Source organism: Macaca fascicularis, chromosome 1, assembly GCF_037993035.2.
Source record: "Macaca fascicularis isolate 582-1 chromosome 1, T2T-MFA8v1.1".
Taxonomy (NCBI): domain Eukaryota; kingdom Metazoa; phylum Chordata; class Mammalia; order Primates; family Cercopithecidae; genus Macaca; species Macaca fascicularis.
In genome coordinates this window covers 226,850,637-226,872,299 of record NC_088375.1, presented here as the reverse complement: position 1 = coordinate 226,872,299, position 21,663 = coordinate 226,850,637, and the positions used below count along the sequence as shown (strand labels likewise).

The following is a 21,663-nucleotide window of genomic DNA, read 5'->3' as shown; positions in this document are numbered from 1 at the left end:
TCCTGACAGGATCAACAAATGTTGCATTTCAGTGTCCCACAGAGCAGCTCCGGCCGTCAGCCACTGACTGGCCTGGGCCAGGCGCAGTTTTGGTTTCGGTGACAGTGACTTCCTTGCTCTGCTCTGAACGAGTGTCCATTCTGTGAAAGTAGGTCTCATGGTTCTAGGGCTGATCCCAAGGCCATCCCACAACATTTCAGTGTGCCCGACAGCGTGCCTGGCAAGCAGCGAACTCCTGACAATTGGAAGCTGCTAATGCTGTTACAGACATCTGCAAGCAAGTCAGATCAGCCAGATTCCATCACGTGAGACACGTCGGAGGACAAAGCCACATTGTGTGGAGGAAAACACACCACCATTCAGGCCCGTCGTCATCCTGCTTTCTCCTACACTCAATCTCCCGCAGTGCCCGGTAGGTTTCTGCCTGTACTGTGAAGGGTGAATGGAAAGGTGAGATGTAGAAACAAACAAACAAACAAACAAAAAAGGGCTCGAAATGTCTATGGGGAGATAAAATTGTGGCAGTGCTTTAGAAAACAAGAAGCGCATGATTAAATGGACTTGTTTTCTTTAGAACGCGGGTATTATAATTGGTATTGAAGTGACGCACTGGGGCTTTGAGATGCCTCCCCCACCCTGGCCTCTGCGCTGGCAGTGAGAACCCAGCCCCTGCGATCTTCACAGTTCTTGGCCCATGGAAGCACAGGCCACCTGGGCTCCTGCAAACACCAGACGTGTAATTAGAGGCTCCTGGGCTGGGATGATGTGGTGTGCAGACAAGTCTTATCACGCGTCTGAGCTGCTGTGTGTGCCTGGAGTTGCCTCTGCAGCCCGGAGCGGGTGAGCGGAGGTTCCCGTGACTCACCCAACTGCAGGAACTGTCAACTGGCTTCTGCCCAGCCAAGAACTTTTATCAATCACTAAGTAGAGACACTGTGTACAAGGACATTGGTTCATCCAAGAACATCAGGACAGCCAGGAATTCAAAACATACAAAACACAGCTTCCTGCATGTTGCACCCCAGGCAGCCCTGAGGCTCAGCCCAAGGAAGGTTTGGGGCTCGGGCCAGAAAGACACGATTCACTCTGACTTACACAAGAGGGGAGTGTACAAAAGTCATGCAGTCTCAGGGGAAGGCACTGGGCTAAACCCTCATGAATGTAAAATGAAGAAATAGGCATGAAGCATGACTAGGGTGTTTATTTGACGAGGACCCAGAGTTATGTCCAAGGAATGAAGGCGCTGCCTTTCTACAACAGAGCAAAATGTCAAGTTAACTGATAACACGTACATTCCTCAGGACTGGTCCCTGAGTGAGACAACATTTTTAGCAGGGAAAAAAAAAACAAATATATGTGTTTTCCTGGATGCTGTTTTAGGGAGCTTGCTACAGGTTTACTTGCTTGTGGTTCCTGGTGGGTTTCAGGATTCCCAGGGTGAGAGGTGATGGGCCGAAGAGAGGCACACTAAACTGATAGCCTGAGATTACAGCTTTTCTCTCTTTCTCTCTCTCTTTCTTTCTTTTTTGAGACGGAGTCTTGCTCTGTCGCCCAGGCTAGAGTGCAGTGGCACGATCCTGGCTCACTGCAAGCTCCGCCTCACGGATTCAAATGATTCTTCTGCCTCGGCCTCCGAGTAGGTGGGATTACAGGTGCCCACCACTGTGCCCGGCTAATTTTTGTATTTTTAGTAGAGACGAGGTTTCACCATCTTGGGCAGGCTGGTCTCAAACTCCTGATCTCGTGATCCACCCACCTCAGCCTCCCAAAGTGCTGGGATTACAGGCATGAGCCACCGCGCCTGGCCATGAATTCTTAAAAGTGTAAAGGAGTGTTTTTTTTTTTTTTTTTTTGAGACGGAGTCTCGCTCTGTTGCCCAGGCTGGAGTGCAGTGGCCGGATCTCAGCTCACTGCAAGTCCCGCCTCCTGGGTTTACGCCATTCTCCTGCCTCAGCCTCCCGAGTAGCTGGGACTACAGGTACCCGCCACCTTGCCCGGCTAATTTTTTGTATTTTTTAGTAGAGACGGGGTTTCACCGTGTTAGCCAGGATGGTCTCGATCTCCTGACCTCGTGATCCGCCTGTCTCAGCCTCCCAAAGTGCTGGGATTACAGGCGTGAGCCACTGCGCCCGGCCAAAGGAGTGTTTTTATTAGAGCAAATGCAAATTAACCTTGCAGGAAACAGTAGCAGATCAAAGTTAACATGTCTTAATTTTATCTTTTCAATGACAATGGCCATAATGCATTGTTTACCTAATATATATATATACACACACACACATATATATATATGTATTTTTATTTTTTGAGACAGAGTTTTGCTCTTGTTGCCCAAGCTGGAGTGCAATAGCGCGATCTCAGCTCACTGCAACCTCCGCCTCCCAGGTTCAGGCGATTCTCCTACCTCAGCCTCCTGAGTAGCTGGGATTAACAGGCTCGTACCACCACACCCAGCTAATTTTGTATTTTTAGTAGAGACGGGATTTCTCCATGTTGGTCAGGCTGGTCTCGAACTCCCAACCTCAGGTGATCCATCCGCCTCGGCCTCCCAAAGTGCTGGGATTACAGGCGTGAGCCACCATGCCCGGCCTGACATATTTTTAGAGTTTTATTAGCTTTTTACAAAATGCCAGAAGTCCAAAATTTCTTTTTTTTTTTTTTTTTTGAGACGGAGTTTCACTCTTGTTGTCCAGGCTGGAGTGCAATGACTTAATCTCAGCTCACTGCAAACCTCTGCCTCCCAGGTTTAAGTGATTCTCCTGCCTCAGCCTCCCAAGTGGCTGGGATTACAGGCATGAGCCACCACGCCCAGCCAAGAAACATCCTCTTAAAGAGAGTTCTTACTTTTCACAGCATAGTTAGGACATCTCTTGAGACCTAGAGATGGATAAGCAACAAACAGTATTAAACTTCCATTAGTGTGTTTTTGGACTTTATTAAAAACAAGAGGATAGGCATCACATACTTGACTGTTGAAGCATAAGAACTGACAAAATTGGCTGGGCGCGGTGCCCCATGCCTATAATCCCAGAACTTTGGGAGGCCGAGGTGGGTGGATCACCTGAGGTCAGGAGTTTGAGACCAGCCTGGCCAACATGGTGAAACCCCTTCTCTACTAAAAATACAAAAATTAGCCGGGCATGGTGGCAGGTGCCTATAATCCCAGCTGTTCGGGAGGTTGAGGCAGGAGAATCGCTTGAACCCTGGAAGCGGAAGTTGCAGTGAGCTGAGAGCATGCCACTGCACTCCAGCCTGGGTGACAAGGAAGACTCCGCCTCAAAACAAAAAAGCAAAATACTGACAACATTTACTATTACCCAAATTTTGATTTGACTTGTAAGGAGCCCCCTTATCCTTGACTTCTGTTTGCTGCCACGAAATGGTACCTACTAATCAGTCTCTTAGGTGTGCATAGCACTGCAGTGCACTCTGGCATGCCCTCACATATACTGACAAGGAACTTGAAGCTCAGGGAAGCGAAGTGAATCCTTCCTATAGAAAGTGGGAGGTCAACCAGGCGTGGTGGCTCACGCCTGTAATCCCAGCACTTTGGGAGGCCGAGGCAGGAGGATCACCTGAGGTCGGGAGCTTGAGACGAGCCCGACCAACATGGAGAAACCCCATCTCTACTAAAAAAAAGTACAAAATTAGCTGGGTGTAGTGGCGCCTGTCTATAATCCCAGCTACCCAGGAGGCTGAGACAGGAGAATCACTTGAACCCAGGAGGCAGAGGCTGCGGTGAGCCAAGATTGGTGCCACTGCACTCTAGCCTGGAGCCTGGGGTGACAAGAGCCAGACTCTCTCAAAAAAAACAAAACAAAAGTGAGAAGTCAAGACAGAAACCTGGATTTTAGGCCAGTACTTTGTTCTGTGACATAACCATCTTTGAGAACTCAACAGTGCATAAAGTGGCAGCTAACATGCAGCTGATTTCCGATTGGTACCTTACTTAGCAACAGAGAAGGGTGTCAGAAGTGCCGGGCTTGACCTATGCCACGAGAACTCTTTAGAATTAACTTGCTTTGTGTGCTGGTTGAGGAGTAAGTTGGCAGGCAGAAGGTGCTAGGGGCTGTGTTCTGGTGGTAGGGTGCCATTGGCATGGCGGCTAGGCACATTTGCTTGGCCAGGGCTGTGAAGAATCAGGGAAAAGGTACATGCTTGCAAACACAAGTAAAAATACAAAGGTAAGACGGAAAGCAAACAGAACTAATGAAACATATTCTTGACCATATGACCAAGAAAAGGTAGTGGAGGGGAGGGGAGAGGCAAAAAGTCTGAGAGGCAGATAAAGTTCTGCAAGTGCTGCATTCAGACATCCAATCAGCAGGGACTTACTGCACCTCTGGGTCAGGCAGCGCGTCAGGACAGGGCACAGGAAGAGGAGTCTCTGCGCTTGGGGAACTGCCTCTTTGGCAAGGGCGCAGTGCACATGGGCCTGCATGATCTGGAACTTAGCTGTTTCTACTACTCCCAGGTATCTTTGATCGTTTTTCTCCATTTCCACTGCCCAAGGCAGTCTTGTCTCAGTTCAGGACTACAGTAGCCTCTGTCCATTAAGTCTTCCGGTTTCCTTTTGCTTCTCTCCAATCTGTCCTCCACATAATCACCACTGTCCTCTTAAATCACATCACCTTTCTCTGGTGCTTAGGATCTTTCAGTGGCACCCACTACGCTTTTCCAGGCCCCTCCTCCTCCTGACAGCCGCTTTCTGGAAGCAGCTCAGCCGTTCCTGCTTCAGGGTGTTTCACATTGTCAGCTTCCTCCGCTGGTCACACACCTCCCTGTTCACTCCCCTCCCTCAGCTTCCATTCTAACCCTTCAGAGCTTAACACCCCACAGGTCCTGTTATCTGTCCTCATTGCTCCCATTGTTCATTACCTTTTTATTTAGCACTTAGTGTAAGATGTAATCATAATTAACATGATCTGCTTTAAATTCCATAAGGTAAGGGGATTTGTTTTCGCAGGATCCAGCATGGGGCTGGGATTTAACAAATGTCTGTTGACTGAATGTCCCAAGCCTGCTTCTTCATCTGCAAAATGCCGTAAATGACACCCAGCCTTTTAGATGGCAAAAACAGTTCTCACATATGGGGCCTCACTATGTACCAGATACTATGGTTTATATGCAGTTGTCACAAAATAATTCCCACCTCTCTGCCCATTTTACCAATGAGAAAACTGAGGTACAAGGATTTAAAATAATCTGCCTCACACAGAATTAGAAAGAGATGAAGTTGGAACTTCAACCCAGATAATCTGAGCCCTCACTCTTCACTCTGGAGAGTGGCAAGACAGTGCAGGTGCCCGATGAAGGTCGTGGAGGGCTCCCATCCTCTCCCAGGGGATAAAGGAGCCTGCAGAGGACAGTGAAGAGAACCAGGCACAGGGCTAGGTGACATGGGACTAAGCCCCCTCACAAGCCCCTGCCTCCATCCAAAGGCTGCTAGGAGCCCCTTTGTCCACTGTGGACTTGCCATCTCTGTGACAGGCCAAGGCAGGCGCAGATTCTCTGGGTGGCCTGAAGCAAGCAAGAAGCAAAGCCTGCCAAAGGGCCCACAGTGACTGGGACCTCGTCCTAAAAATCAGAGTGAGTCAAACCAAGTCTACACATCAGAACTGGTTTCTTCTGTCACATTGTCCTTGATGTGGACTCCCACCCCCCAATGTAATTGTTTTTGATAGTAACCCCAGAATCCAGTTCTCCTTCAGTTGTTAAAGGTAAAAACAAACAGCTCAATTCCACTGTATACTTTCATAATATGTGAAAAAGATTGCACAAATTATATTTCATTCTAAAGAATAAGAGTTTCAAGAATACATTAAACTTCAAAGAATCTTAGCTTGTGCTTAAAAATAATAATGCTGTCAAATTGCTTCATACACTTTATAAATAGAGTTTAGGCAAGAAACATTACTAATGGTATCATAAATAAGTATTATAACTTTATTAAAATGAAAAGACAATATTCAAAATAATGCAACAAAATGAATAAAATCCTTTGTCCAATACTGTACACATAATGCAGAAATCAGTGCATTTTTCTTAAGCACGTTTTAACCTTCATTTAGTTCATACTAAAATATAATAAGCTTTAAATAGCTCAAATAATATTCAGCAGTTTAAACTGTAAACAGCTTGTTTAACTGTTAAGAGAACATTGCAGTAATGTACCTCTGTTAGTGAGCACCTTCTCCTCTGTGCTTATCTCTTCAAGATAAATACATGGAAGGATGTGAAAATCGGAACACAAACTATGTGTCTCACTGCATCTAAGTGAAGCAGCCAGCTGTGAGAGTTTTCAAAGCAGAAAGATGCTGATGTGACCTCTGGAATTCAGACATACTGCGCTATGGGTCAGAAGTGTTTTACTTAAAAAGCAAACAATCCCCAGGAAATACTGAATAGGAACCAGCAACACAAGACCAGCTTGTGTTGTATTTGTTTATTAATACAGTCTAAAAAAACAAAAGCAAAACCACAACACACATCCCCAAACAATAACTCTCAATCACATAGCTAATCGCTTCATTATTTTGTAAAACTGACATCCTAACACTGGCACCTAGTATACTATCCCATTTGAGTCTAACGTACCCCACTGCCTCTAATACGGCCCGCACTGCGATGAGCTACTTCAGTGGGTGGGACCAAGCAGGAGCTGTAAGGGAGAATTAGTCACTAGTTCTATTATCGTTTTATTTTTCAAGATGTGTTACATGTACAGGTGACAATATGGTTGCCAAGTAAACTGCTCTCCCTCCCTCAACAAGACACAACATGAAACCTGGAAGTATGAGGCCTTGGGATGATTTTTAACCTAAGTAGGTACACCCATGGTAAAGAATGGATACTCTGCCCTCCATGGAAAAGACTGCCTGCAAAAATAAATGAAACAAAATAGAAAAGGCCTAAAAGCCAGAAATCTTCAAACTTACTAAACAAAAATATTTTTAAATGATTCTGATCTAAACAATACTGTATCTTCTTCCATTTATTTGCTCAATTTTCAGTCTATCAGGACTCATTTCTCCAGCTTGAGTTTATTATTCTGAATATATATTACTCTAAGATAGTAACTAATTGGTTAACCTGCAGCTATGGTCTATGGTTATACCACAAGTTTATATATAGGTATGTAATGTATGCATATATAAAAAGCTTCCCCATCCTCCCCTCCCCACCATCACATCTTTAAATTATAGACTTGAAAGACTTTTTTCCAACACTAACAAAATCAGGGGTTCTCAGCATAACAGCATCTCACAACTGCTCTAAACCTTCCGCATGAAGACAGAGAGTTCAACTATTTTATTTTGCAATCTAAGGGATTTTTCTGTGCACTTCAATCAAACTGGAAAATTGAGAACCATTTGCTCCTACATAACCTCTGCTGAACCACGACCCCAAGGTCTAAGGAGAAACCACATAGGATAAATGTTTACGCTTCACGTGGCCACCCAGATCCACTTTTGTTTTTGAGTCTGGCTTTTCTGTGGCTGAAGATATGCCGCAGTCAGCAGGTAATGGCTGGATTTGGGCGCTTGCAGTTGTTTCTTCCGCTTCCCTAAAAAATTTTTCATATTTGTCCAGGTATGGTGGTCGTTCAGGTAGTAGGTAATAATGGGTTGAACTAACCTTCTTCCCATTTTCAATAATGGGCAGAATGCAAGGAACCTTATTGGCAGATCCTTCGCTGTTCTGTCTTTGCAGTGCTTTGCTGCTGACATACTTGGGATCAGGGGCAAAGCTCTGTGTTGGGGGCATGACCCCATTGAGGTAAGACGGAAGGCTTTTGGGACTCGGTGTGCGCGAGTTACTCGGTGACAAAGGTTCTCTTGGCGGTACTTTGGGAGGCCTGTCTTCATCACTATAGGTGCTTGAAGTAACTTCTGCTGACCATCTTCTATAATCTGGCTTTACCGGCCTAGGAGGTATGGGAACTCTGGGGGGAATCTCAGGTTTGTCTTCATCGGAGTTAGGAGAAGCTCTGTGTATACAACAGTTGGATATCCTTATGGCTGGCTTGTTAAAGGAGCCAGCTGGTCCCGAATGAGACCTTCTTAATCTTCGGTGGGTCTGAGGTGGAGGAGGATTTGGATCTGGGACACCTCCATTTTGGTCAGACACATAGCTGAGATCTGCTGCAGAAACAGCTGGGGTATCAAAATATGCATAGTTGATTTGTCCACACCCACGGAAGCTTCGCCTGCCAGGAACATCATATTTGAAATCAGAAAGTGTAGAGTCTTCTAAAAGGAAGTCTGTATCTGAGCTAGTTAGGAATTCCACCTCACAGTCTGTGTCATCCAGAGAGAGGGCTTCAGAGATTGGCAACGGTGGAAGAGGCCTAGAACCCCTTTCACAAAGAGGGGCACAGGGGAAAAGGGAAGGGGAGTTTTTTATGGGTGTCAGTGGAGGAGTGGAAGCACAAACCCCGTTCACTGTGAGTTTCTTAAAACCACATACAACTTGATCCTCTTCATGTGGTCCCAAGTTTTCACTTGGGGGAATAAGAAGAGGAGGCAAGCTGGACTTTTGAGACGGACCATTTTCTGCAAAGCAGTGGCCATTCATCGGAGCAGATTTGGAAGTGTGCCCTGGAATGAACAAGAGATATTAGTAAAAGATCAACAATCCTCTCTCCACCTGTGTGAGGGAGAGAGCACCCCCGCGACCTATGCTTCCCCAGCTTTCTTCCTGAGTGGCTGTTGTCACCCTGAACACCCATGCAACAACCACAGGTGTAATTAGAGAGCAGAAGATTGTTAACGCATATGGTGTGGTTCAAAGAACAAACTATCTCCTCTATCTCTCTTGGACATGTGCACAGTGCACACCCACACATCACAGGCAAGTTCTGTGACGTGTGCAAAATTCGCGGAAGATGAACAGCATATAATTTACATGAATACCATACTGCACCAGCCTTGCCATTTAAGACATGCGGCCATACTAGGCACGCAGGGTACCAATGAGATAAGACAAAGTCCTTATTGCTAGCACATCATAATATCGTGAGTGAATGGACTTGCTTGCAATGTGTTCAGTTCACACACAGCTCTTGACAAAGATACAAGGAACAAAATATTCACATTAAAAATACTATTTTCTAAGTTTTGAGGAACATTTATACTATTTTCATCTATTACTGTCAAACATGCATTCAATATTAGTAAGAAAGGTAGGAGATCTTGCCTAAGGTTTCATGAAGTAAAGTATGCATCAGAGCTGGAATGAGAACTAATTCTTGATTTTGGAAGATCACATGTCCACGACCAGTCCTACTTAGGACTCAGTCACTCAGAATGAAGGCAGTGGAGTACAATAGCTTGAGAAAAACACAGTTATCTTCTGAATCTGTTGCCACTAGGGGTCAGGCTATTGTTGGAAATAGTTCAGGTTTCCTCATTTAAAAAATAATGCTGGAGGACAAGCTAACCTGAATCCAGACTGATCTTCTCAAATGCTTACTGTGATCAGATTTTCAGAATACATACCAAGTGGTATTAGGCGCTCCTGAGCAGAAGAGTTCAGACTGTAGGCCATGGTTATCGGGTCAATATTTAAAAAGTTGCTGAAAGGAGAGGAAGATACCTTGGTCATAAACAAAGAGCAATCAAAGCCTCTCTCATTTTAGTGTCGCTTATTTATCCAGATTACAGCAGCATTATATCCTCTACTTACTTTTTAAACTCACTGCGACTGCTCCAGCAGGTCTTCCTCATATTCCCCATGGCTCGGCCATTATGTAGAAATCCAGTTTTTAATGGGACTCTGATCTCCTGAGCAGCAACTCCTGCTATTGACATTGTGCCTTATTCTGGGACATCTCCAAACCTGTGAGGCCCAGGCATTTTAAAATCAACCAGTAGCTTTCATTCCCTAGGGGGCAGAAGAGATGAGATAATAAAGAAAACAATTCAGAAATACCTCCATTAGGATAAATTACAGCAAAGCATATTATGACAGAATTTTGGGGGGGGGGGATGCTGAATAGAAAAAATTAGTTGTGGACTTTCACTTAATTCTTACTGAACTAATTCTTATGTCTCATGAGGATACTTACATGTAAACGCTAAAAATGATTTTTTGTGTAAGTGCTAATCCAAAAGACATGAAATATTTTAGTGAAATGAGAAATAATCTATTGCCAGCAAAAGCAGACCTCCTACTGCAGAGCCTGATAGTTGCACAACAAATCACACTCACTTGGCAATGCACACAGACCCTCCCTTGACCTATTAAACCAGCCTTCTAAGTTACGGCTGCACTGGGCATGAAGCACCAGTGAATCCCGCTTATTTTTCCCAAGCTAAAAAAGTAATTGTATTTTATGCCACAGAACGAATACTCACTAAAACCCAATGCTGAAACTAAGTAAGAGTTTCTACAGTATTGGCACCTGACCACCCCAGGGTCTAGCATTTATTTGGATTTTGTATTTCAGGGTTGGCCATGGGAAGACAAATTCTCCAGTTACTACTTATTCAAGGAACAAACAGTAATATATGAAGATACTAATTTCCATTATCCTGTAAAAATCAAGTTCTGCAAGATTACGAGCTTCAGTAAAAGCCTGGGACAGCTTCCTCCCTCCCTTTTAAAGACAAACTTAAAGGTACATTCTTTACATTCTCCTTTGTGAAATACTCAGTAACTCACATCTTGCTTAGCTGCAAGGCATGGATAACAAAGGCTAAGTACATTTTTCTTAAATTAGTTTCTCAGCTTTAGGACCCCCAATCCCCCTTGTCAGATGTTACAGGTCTGGAGTCCCTACAGCCCCCTTTTCATTTTCCTTTTTTATTATTCGTTATGTAAGTGTTAGTCAGCATCAATCTCTGCTGTCTTCAGATAGCCAAGTTTACTTACGGTAAGTTTAGGTTTTTTTCCTTAGGCACCAGGATATTATCTGTCAATTATCTGTATAACACTGACCCCTTTTGGGGCATGTACATGTACACTCTTTAACACAATCTCATTCTCTTACTAAATATTAGTAAGGGATTAGTGCAAACAGTATCTGCACAGCTGTGTGCTGGGCACTGTGCAAAGGACTGAAGATGACTGTGACACATTTGCTGTGGGGGAGAGGTACACAGGTTTTTTTTTTTTTTTTTTGCTCAGTAACTTCAAATCTATTATTTACAAATCTGTCACCTCCTACTAGACTGTAAGCTCAGGACAGAGGCTGTGTCTCAATCACCTTTTAACGATCAGTACCTGGAACAGTAGTAGGTGCTCAGTAAGTGAATGTTTGTTGAATGAATGATTGTATAATACCATCTAATTATCATAATCAGTATCAACTCAATATACACATTGTGTGAGGCACAGGGGTTTTTTAAAGCTAAAAACCTTTAAAAAATACTCTGCAAGTATCCATTATTATTTTCCCATTAGAAAGGAACACAGTGAGAGTAATGCTCTACAGGTTCAAGGTCTCAGTAACAAAGTAGAGAAGGGGATCCAATGACTGGCTCTCTGTATTTTACCCTTCCAGTCAGCTGTTCTATCTGGCAGAGATTTTATGATAGGGTTAAAATATTATTTCAGATAGTCAAGCATTATTTTTCTTTAAATCAGTCTCTCAAATATATGATAAAACATTCTGTCATTTAAGAATTCTAAATTATTGAGAGGTCTTTTGAGGATCGGTTTTTCAGATTACTTAAATGAAGCAAATGTGTATCTACCATCAAGCTATAAAAAATTTAAAAACCAATTTTAAAATATTCCAACCTCTCCCTCTGTGTACTTAGCCCAGTGGTTTATCAAGCTTTTTCTAAGCATTCTACAAGCACTGGCAAGACTATGAGAAAAGTATCTGTGGTAATATAAAAATGAAAGGCAAGATAGGAAGAAGAATATGGTATTTAAGTAGTTTGAAAGCACACGTTTGAAGATCGCTCATCCCGATTACAGGAAAATGCTGCAGGGGATTCTGGAGGCCCAACCCCCACCTGTCTGCAAGCCAACAAGTACTACTAGTAATTACTGTGTGTCAGCCTCCTAATGCCATCTACATCTTAGCTTTCAACAGAATGATTGTGTAACTATCGCCTCTGCAGAAATTGCCTTGGAATTCTAAACTTACATTTCAATGGTCGCTTAAAATTATTTATACGTTCTAGAAAAAGTTATTTTTTATTCATTGTTTCCATCACCTACTTGTTAGCTTTCTTAAGAAAAAAATTTTTTTAGTATAAAAAGAATTGTGTTCACTAAGCCAGCTCACTTCTGACCACAATAGTGTCTTTGTGTATTCATAGAAGGTGACCTGCCTCTAAATTTCAATGGGGAATTGTGAATGGGCCATGTTATGAAACTGTCCGAACTTCCTACTTGCTAGCATGGGAGACGAGGGGGGCAATATAACTGCCATGTTCTCTTCTTTTGGAAAATAACTTCAAACCGTAGACTCAAAAAGGGCAATGTGCTACAGGTTTGGAAGCAAGCTTTTAAAAAAAATGTTCCTCAGATTGTAAACCGAGAGTATGAAACCACCTGAAACTCTCTCTCTCTAAAAACCTTCTAGTATTCAGTGCAAATGGAAGGAGGGGGAGTAAATAAATCCATTTTACCAACCTCAAGCTAAAAAGAAACAAACTCTTCCCAAGTGACGTTTAATGCTGCAATTTTTCACATCTTATCTGTCTTACAACTCATTAGAGGAAAACAATTGCAAAAATGTACCTATGTGGGAAAATCAGTATCTAAAAAGTACAAGATGGAATTATGTCATGGAATCCAAAAATAGGAAAGCGAACGTGAATCCAGGCAGCATGGTTTAGACGAGGACCCGAATAACCTTAGGCATGACTTCTCCAAACTTCATCAACTATTTTTAGCTTTTTTAGTGGGTCTAAAATGCAGTTAAATACCAAATTTCAGACATGAACCACCTTTTCCTGTTAACATAACTTGATTCTTTTTAAAATTCAACAAAAAAAGAAGCCCTAAAATCATTTGCTTCTTGAGGTTATCCTTTTATTAATCCACTTGTATAGCTTCAACTCATAGACAGCTCCTGAATCAATGACTCCAGCCTGGCTCAAGCTTCAGCTTTGCATTTCCTCTTGTCTGGTGATTATCTTTCCACTTGAATGGCCCTCTGGCATCTCAGACTCTACAAACCAAACTCCTCCTTTCACTTCATATTCCATTCCCCACTCAAACCAGTTCAGGGTCTAAGAGGATCACACTTCTCAAGGCACCATTTTTAACCTGAGGCCATGTACATTCAATTGCCAAGTTCCACAGACTACTTTTACATGATTTCTCAAATCTTACCCTTCCATTCACAGGCATCATTCTTCCTGGGGTCTGGAAATATGCAACCTATTCTATACACCAGTACCAGGTCAATATTCCTTAACAACAGCTCAAACTAAGATTTGCTGCTGCTCAAAAAACCTTCAAAGGCTCCTAAATAAAACCTCCTCAGCCTGGCATTTAAGGCCTCTACAATATAAACCTAATTTATATTTTCAAGCTCATTTCTATTTTCCCCAAATCTGTCAGAATTCAATTTATCCTTTAAGGTCAACTCTACCCTCCCTTCTCCATGAAGCCTCTCCCTTCATGAAACACCAGAGCAGGGGCGCTCTGTTCTTGGGTTATTCTGTGCTGGGCCCCAATTCCCATTCCACTCTTCAAATCATCCAGGACAGAACTGATGTCCGATTTATGATTTCCCCCGGTAAATCTTGGCATCATTCATGTCTATTATTTATTAAATGGATACTGAGAAAATATCCATCTCATTTTTAGAAAGTAATGACATGAAAGATTCACATACACTGTGTGTCAGTGAAGAGCTCAGTAAGGATAAACTTAATGCGTGCTGGAGTGAGGCCACTGCCCAGTAATAATGTAACAAGCTTAGGATATGTAACAGGAAGGAATTTTTATGAAATTCATTTCCAGAATTCAAAGTAGATAGTTTGTAGACTGAGTAAAAAATTATAAGCTTCAGTGGTTAACAATGTAGCTTTCTAAACTGGTTTCTGTTACAGTATATTTACTTGAAGCAACGAGGGGGGTACTTTCTGAAAACAGTGTTTTGCCTTCTCTTAAAACACTATTCCTTCTAGACTGTGTTTTTACTGCTAAATTTAAGGTCACTTTCATTTTGCTAAAAAAGTTACACCAAAAGCACACTGCACTTTCTTCATTAAGGTGAAATCACATGCCTTTAGCTTGAGGATAGTCTCTTTGAAATTGCTTAAAAAAAAAAAAAAGAAAGAAAAAGAAAGAAATGCAGGCTACCTTAAGGCAGTAACCTAGATCTGCTTACCTGGCCACCAGATCTCATTAATAAATCTCAGAAGCCATCCATGGGAGGAGGAGGGGCACATTTTTGTCATACAACTCATCCAGTTCTGCCCAGTGCTTCCTTATTTAAAAGTGTGATGTAATTTCCTCCTTTCAATCTGGTTCTAGAACCTGATTTCTGTTTATTCAGGGTGATAAATGGTCTTTTCAGTTCCATTTAAGAATCACCTACATTAAGTACTTCCATAACCAGGGAAGATAATAAGGTAACTACATTTAGAGGCAAAATTTATAAAAAGAAACTGATTTAGGAATATGACAAACTCCATGATTTTAGATCCTCCCCAAATAGACCAATCTCTGCATGTTTATTTTTAAAAATGTCTAAAATAATCACCTGTGAGGAAATTAACAAAAAAAAAAAAACCCACCAATTTTTTTTTTTTTTTTTAGACAGAGTCTCGCTCTTGTCACCTAGGCTGGAGTGCAGTGGTGCACACCACAATCTCTGCCTCCCAGGTTCAAGTGATTCTCCTGCTTCAGCCTCTCAAGTAGGTGGGATTACAGGCATGCGCCAACACACCAGGCTAATTTTTGTATTTTTAGTAGAGACAGGGTTTCTCCATGTTGGTCAGGCTGGTCTCAAACTCCTGATCTCAGGTGATCTGCCTGCCTTGGCCTCCCAAAGTGCTGGGATTACAGGCGTGAGATACCGCGCCCGCCCCAGATTTCATTTTAATAGCCTATGATTTAGGGGTAGGAAAAGAAAGAGGGAGGCAAGTTAAGAAAACTTCCTTAGTTGTACTCTCTACCATGGTAAATGGTAAAGAGTAATAGCCTTTAAATTAAAAACATAGATGACTTTCAAAATAAGGTCATATTTTCATGTAATTAAAATACTCCTGCATGAATTCAAGAAAAGCTTGATGGCTTCAGTAAATATTAAAATGTAGTTCAGTGTGGCAAAGATGAACATTTGTGTCTGTGTTTGCAGCTCCATTCCTCAGAGGCTCTTAAACATGTCCAGAACATAATGGACCATTTGTAGGTGGTGAAATAAGAGGCAACAGAGAAAATAATTTATCTTCAAACTGTCAAATAAAAAATAAATGACATAATTTATTCAATAATTCAGAATGCTTTCTAACTAAGTATTTTAAAAAAAGCTAAATTAACAAAAAGCCCATTCCCTCAACTACCATAATCCAGTCTTTCCACCCCCTTCAGCCTCCTACACAATTTGAGTGTGACAGCAGAAAAGTAGAATAGCAGGAATATATTCTTTTGTCTTTTGTATTTTTCCTACAGAGTAGCACAATCAGTAACTATATATACACACAGAGGGGAGAAAAATATTATTTTTTTGACATATACACAATAGATTATTTTTTATTATAAAAGCAAATTCTAATCTAAAGACAACGAGCACAATGGTCTAATGATGGGACGCAAGTCTTTAAAACTTCAAATTTATTTAACAAGCATTTAAGTTATCCAATGGTAACTCCAGATTGTTACAATTAATATAAAACCATTAATAACAACATTCACTGGACATACAACTGCCAGGCAAGCATGGTTCTAAGTGCTTTGTGTGTATTAACTTATTTAATCCTCTACAATGCTGTAAGGTGGGCTACTATTATTACTCTCACTTACTTGAGGCACAGAGTTAAAGAACTTGCTCAAGGTCAAACCTGGTGAGCAATGGGGCCAGGACTTCAACCAGACAGCCCGGCTTCAGTGTCCAGGCCCTTCACCAACACACCACACTGCCTCTTCCAGTCCCTACAGCTTTTTAAACCGGCGAAATAGGATCCAACTGAGTATAATGCTCAACTTTTAAGGGTAGCACAGATACCTTTTTTTGGATTTACTGGTAATAAATAGTTTTTCTTGGGTAACCTGTAGCCTATGAAAGTTCCTGTTTTACTTCAACTCCCTCAAATTCTCCTATTAAAAGTTATTAATTGTAGATCTGGCCTATGTATCCTCTAAAAAGGGTGGGTTAAGGCATCAGTTTGACATTCTTTTACCACTTCAAACAATTATTTTGAAGCCCTCAATCTTTAATGATACACTGATGCCCCACCATAATAGAACTCTTTATGACACGGTTATTTCATATAACACAAGTCTTGTTTTTACTCGTAATAAGGGGTTACTACATATACCCAACGGGCCTCCTTTTAATACACTTTCACAGCATGGATCCCAATGATGGCATTATAATCACACTGTATTGTAAAATCCAGAATTTAATAATAGAATACCTTATATTTGTAAAGCACTCTACACGTTACAAAGCACCTTCTTACACATTATCTCACTTGATCCTCACAACATCCCTGTAAGAAGAGGCAGGGATTATAATCTCCATTTTGCAGATGAAGAAACAAAGTGAGGTTAAATATCTTGCTATAAGCAAAAAGGCTATCATGGCTCTTCTGTCCTATATTCCAGCATTTTCCCCACACTTTCACTACCTCTCCGCTCTATAGTATCTTCATTTTAGGCAACAACTTCATTTCTCCTTGTGACATTCTTGTTTATAAATGGAGAAACTGAAGCAAAAGACTGTTAAGTTAAATGCTCAAGACTTAAGTGCTGGTCAACAGCAGAGGCAGGAACAGAAACTCAACTCATAGTGCTCATTCAGCTCAAAAATTCTTAGAGGGCAAGGATTAATTCTTTTCACAAATATTTATCAAGTGCTTATTCTGGATTAGATACCATGTGAGGTGAAAGAGATATGGTTGCTGCCTGAAGAAGCCTTCCATCTAATGAGGGAGGAAGAGAATAGACAAGCAAGCAAACAATTTTAGATGGAGGTACCTTCCAAGGAAACAAGCAGGTACAGCAATAGGATGAGGCGGCATAGGAACATATATTTACACAGGTGGTTTGGGAAGGCCTCTCTGAGTAGGTGACTTTTACAATGGAAATCTAAAGGCTGAAAAAGAGGCAGCCCTGATAAGAGTCAGAAGACAATTCTACTGAGCGAATAGTTGTTTAAAAAACAATCTGTAATTAGTCCATTTCACATCTGGGGTATTGAATAAGAGCTTTTGGACAATGTCCTCCAATCCTTACCTTCCTATTGTTTCCAGGTTGAAAAGGGCTCCATTTCTGTAGCCAAAGCCCCACATTTTTTGGTTTCTTTTTGTCTTTTAAAGACAGAGTCTCACTCTGTCACCAGGATGTAGTGCAGTCATGTGACCTTGGCTTACTGCAACCTCTGCCTCCCAGGCTCAAGCAATCCTCCCACCTCAGCCTCCTGAGTAGCTGGGACTACAGACATGAGCCACCATACCCAGCTAATTTTTGTGTGTGTGTGTTTTTTTTTTTTTTGGTAGTGACAGGGTTTCACCATGTTGCCCAGGTTGGTCTCATATTCCTGGGCTCAAGCCATCTGCCCCACCTTGGCCTCCCAAAGTGCTGAGATTACAGGCATGAGCCACTGAGCCTGGACAAAAGCCCCACATTTTAAAGACACACTCATTGAGACCTGGAAGAGTGGTCTTTCTGTAACACCGCCCAATTTTACGGTGTAAGGAATTGGACTACAGTATCAACAAAGACTTCAATTCTCAGAATCCTCCCTGCCACCTTCTGAAATCTGAATCCCTAACTTTTCCCTACCTTAAAACTAATTGTTAAACTAGTAACTTACATTTAGGACCCTCAAACTCATTCGCCTCATCTACCTTTACAAAGCACATGTTTATGCTGTGTGAACAATGCCAGAATGCCACAACTGGACTGCGTTTATGAAGGGAGTTCTTCATTAGCTTTTATAAACCCAGACACCGGCCAAGGATGCTAAATGTATCCAAATGTATCCAGATGATGAGGTACCAATTCAAATTTATTTAGATTAAGAGCAGAGTTGTTTCTCTGGTAGAGGGAGCCTATGCCATTCAAATTCCTGGAATTACCCTTGGCACCTCCTTTCCCCTCCTCTGCTCCTTTCTAAAGCAATCTGATGGTATGCAGACAATCAGGTCAGTTTCAAGCATGTTAGATTGTGCCTGTAATTTAGGCAAATTGCTTTGAAAAGCTACCATTAGTTTCAGCAGAAAGGAAGTATTATCTAGTTCAACTTTTGAGAAGCAGCAGTCAAGAGGTACTTTCATACAAAAACTCAAGCATAATTGAATCTTAGAGTGACCAGGATTTATTGTGAACTGCAAATAGGAAAACCGATGATTGAAACAACAGTTTTACCTGTGAAAAGTATGAATAATTCAGACATTTCATAACAATCAAAAAAAAGTTAAACAGATTTGCTTTCCAACCCTTATCAATGACTGGTCCAGTCCTGCTGAGCCTTAAAAGGTAAAACATGCTTTCATGCAACGATTTATCAACATCAACTATGTGCAAGGCTGCGTAAGATAGAAGCTATACAAGGCAGAGTGCCTACCCTTAAGGAGTTTACAATCTAATATATCTGTCAGGTTATAAATCGTTAGTCCAAGACCTCTATCACTTATTATCGAGTGTCACCTGGAACACACAGGTGAAAAAAAACCTCTGCTTGAAGTGAAGGGAATGACAAATAGTTTCTGAAGTCCATGCTAAATCCTCTGTTATTTTTCTTCAAACTTGCTAATATCTGGAAAAGAGCTTGCTTGATAACATATTGGTAACCAATTACAGCCAGCATGTTAGCAAGAAACCAGCTTCTTTTATTTTGGTCTTTGCAAAATTTGGTCATTTGCGGAGACCTAGCCTGTCTTTGGTTTCTGTTCAAATAAAATTTCACTTAAAACTGTATATTGTAATTACAGAAACGTAAGAAAAGAAATGCAGTTAAAAAAATAGGTACAGTGAACTTGGGTGTTCAGTCTCAACAAATGCGTACCCATTGCATTCTTACACATTTATAAAAGGTTGAACATTTGTTCTGGACGGGAAAAAAACGGCATTTTAACCTCACCTCTCTTCACCCCTGACAGTTGCCTAGAAACCAGTCTTGCCCTACCTGTGTTGCAGGTGTACCTCAAGTCACCAACACATCTCTTTTAAAGCTACAGCCTCCATTCTGACTTAAGTTTATGACTAACAATCTATTCATATTTTTATCAGGTAAGAGACTGGTTTCTTTCAAGCAATGATGAAATCCTAATAAAGACGTAGCAAGCACCAATACAGCACCATTCACGGTTAAGGAGTCATCTAATTTGTACAGGGCTATGATGTACATATAAATACACAAATTCCCAATAAGCATTCGCATCTTGAACACATTAATTCTGCAGTCCCATTCCATTCAAAGCGGTACTTAAGACATTCAGAGCAAAGAATCACGTTTCTAGGAGAGAAGGAAGAGTTCAGAACAGCTTAGACGAATTTTTAAATACTGATTTCGGCATTACCATCGTCGCTGGGAGACGAGGCAGAGGGACCGGGGCTGACCGCCAAAGAGAACCGGTACCAACCACCGCAAGCAATCACCGAGCCTCCCACCCCAGCTTTCAAGACAGGATTTACGGGCACACGGTGTCAACAAGACAACGCAACCCCGATTTTTACAACGAAAAAAAAAAAAAAAAAAAAATCAAACAAGCCCCTAGCGCCGAAGACGCTCATCCCCGCCGGGCCACCCCGCAAGCGCAGGCGGCGGGACTAGGACTCTCAAGCTCGCCGCTCCCGAAGCCCCGTCCGCTCCAGCGGTCCCGGCGTGCGGGGACGTGTCCCGGGCGCTCGGGTGCATGGCCCCGGCCAGCCGAGGGGCCGCGCGGCGACCACGGCCGGCGTGGAGAAGAAGGCGGGCGCCGGCACCTCGCGGCGTCCCCAGGCCCGGGCTGCGCCGCCGGGGAGGGTCCCGCCCTCCACACCTCAATGAGGAGAAGCCCGCGAGCGACCGGCCGGCCCCTCCCTCCGTCCCAGAGACTCCGCGTCGCGGCGACCCTCCCCGCGCCCTCCACGCCCCCGCCCTCGCGTCGGGGAGCCGCCTGGATCCCAGCACCCGGCGCGGGGGCCCCTGAGGGAACCGAGCGCTGCGTGGCCCTCCCCACCCCCTCAGTGCGCCAGGCCCCTTACCCCGGAGGAGCGGCGGCTGCCCCGCGGCGCCCTCCCGCGCATGTCCGTCCCGGCTGGCTCAGCGCCGCGGGCTCAGGGGCCCGGACATCGCGCAGGCGCCTCTCACTGGCTCGCGCTCCCGCTAGCGAACTGCCTCGCAATGGGCCGCCGTCGCCGCGGCTGCCGCCGCCGCCTCTATATATAGCATAGGCCCCTGGCCGTGAGGTCGCCGCGGCCAACCCCGCCTCCTCCCGCAGCCAATCAGGGCGCGCGCCGCTTAAAGGGGCGATGCCGCGGCCGAGGCGTTTGCGCGGGGCCCACCGTGGCGTAGCGCGGCGCTGCCGGGAGGCGGCTTTGTGTCCGGGGCGGCGTCTCCGGGTTGACCGCGGCCGCAGCTCCGCTCCTCTGCCCGAGCCGTGCGGCACTCCCGGGAACCTCTCAACGCCGAGCTTTCCTCAGAAGCCCGCCGCCACCTGGGCCTCGGACGCCGTTCCTGCCCGAAGTGAGGGCACATCGAGCCTCGCGCGGGATTTCCCATACATTCAGGGTCCGGGCAAGATTGTGCGTTTTTCCCTCTCCGCGGGCCGCCGCTGGCCGTGTGGGCCGAGGAAGCCCTGGAGGGGGAGAAGGGAGCCTCTCTCGACTGGGCCTGCGGCGTGGGAGGGACAGTGAGGGACGCTTAGGAACTGTGTGGGGCAGTGAAGGACAGTGTGGGATGATGAGGGACGGTGTGGGCCGTGAGGGACAGTGAGGGACAGTGAGGGACAGTGTAGGACAGTGAGGGACAGTGTAGGACAGTGAGGGACAGTGCGGGGCTGTGGGACAGTGAGGGACAGTGTAGGACGGTGAGGGACAGTGTAGGACAGTGTGGGACAGTGAGGGACAGTGTGGGACAGTGAGGGACAGTGTAGGACGGTGAGGGACAGTGTAGGACAGTGAGGGACAGTGAGGGACAGTGTGGGACAGTGAGGGACAGTGCGGGGCTGTGGGACAGTGAGGGACAGTGTAGGACGGTGAGGGACAGTGTAGGACAGTGTGGGACAGTGAGGGACAGTGTAGGACAGTGAGGGACAGTGTGGGACAGTGCGGGAGAGCAGGACGGTGAGGGACAGTGTAGGACAGTGAGGGACAGTGAGGGACAGTGCGGGAGAGCAGGACGGTGAGGGACAGTGTAGGACAGTGAGGGACAGTGAGGGACAGTGTAGGACAGTGAGGGACAGTGTGGGACAGTGCGGGACAGCAGGACGGTGAGGGACAGTGAGGGACAGTGAGGGACAGTGTGGGACAGTGCGGGACAGTGTAGGACAGTGAGGGACAGTGAGGGACAGTGTGGGACAGTGCGGGAGAGCAGGACGG

The 21,663-nt window shown here is 44.1% G+C and overlaps 1 protein-coding gene and 1 long non-coding RNA gene across 2 annotated transcripts; one reads left to right on the top strand and one right to left on the bottom strand.

The window, feature by feature from the left end:
* Positions 1-137: 137 nt before the first annotated feature.
* LOC141408899 (uncharacterized) lies at positions 138-12,235 on the top strand. The gene is made up of 2 exons (XR_012426471.1): positions 138-412; positions 10,451-12,235. It is a non-coding gene; the product is annotated as an uncharacterized lncRNA (long non-coding RNA).
* On the bottom strand, positions 5,926-20,480 carry ERRFI1 (ERBB receptor feedback inhibitor 1). The gene is made up of 4 exons (XM_005544879.3): positions 20,329-20,480; positions 9,688-9,885; positions 9,501-9,577; positions 5,926-8,600 (listed from the first exon to the last, which is right to left on the bottom strand). Exons 2-4 carry the CDS (start codon positions 9,810-9,812, stop codon positions 7,414-7,416), a joined length of 1,389 nt encoding a protein of 462 aa, XP_005544936.1. The 5' UTR covers positions 9,813-9,885; positions 20,329-20,480; the 3' UTR covers positions 5,926-7,413.
* Positions 20,481-21,663: the final 1,183 nt, after the last annotated feature.

Excerpts from the sequence above, each read along its gene's own strand:
- ERRFI1 (XM_005544879.3), bottom strand. The coding sequence starts at position 9,812 with ATGTCAATAGCAGGAGTTGCTGCTCAGGAGATCAGAGTCCCATTAAAA. Across the intron at positions 9,578-9,687 it reads AGTCGCAGTGAGTTTAAAAA|CAACTTTTTAAATATTGACC; the intron begins GTAAGTAGAGGA and ends CTCTCCTTTCAG. Across the intron at positions 8,601-9,500 it reads GGAGCGCCTAATACCACTTG|GGCACACTTCCAAATCTGCT; the intron begins GTATGTATTCTG and ends TGTTCATTCCAG.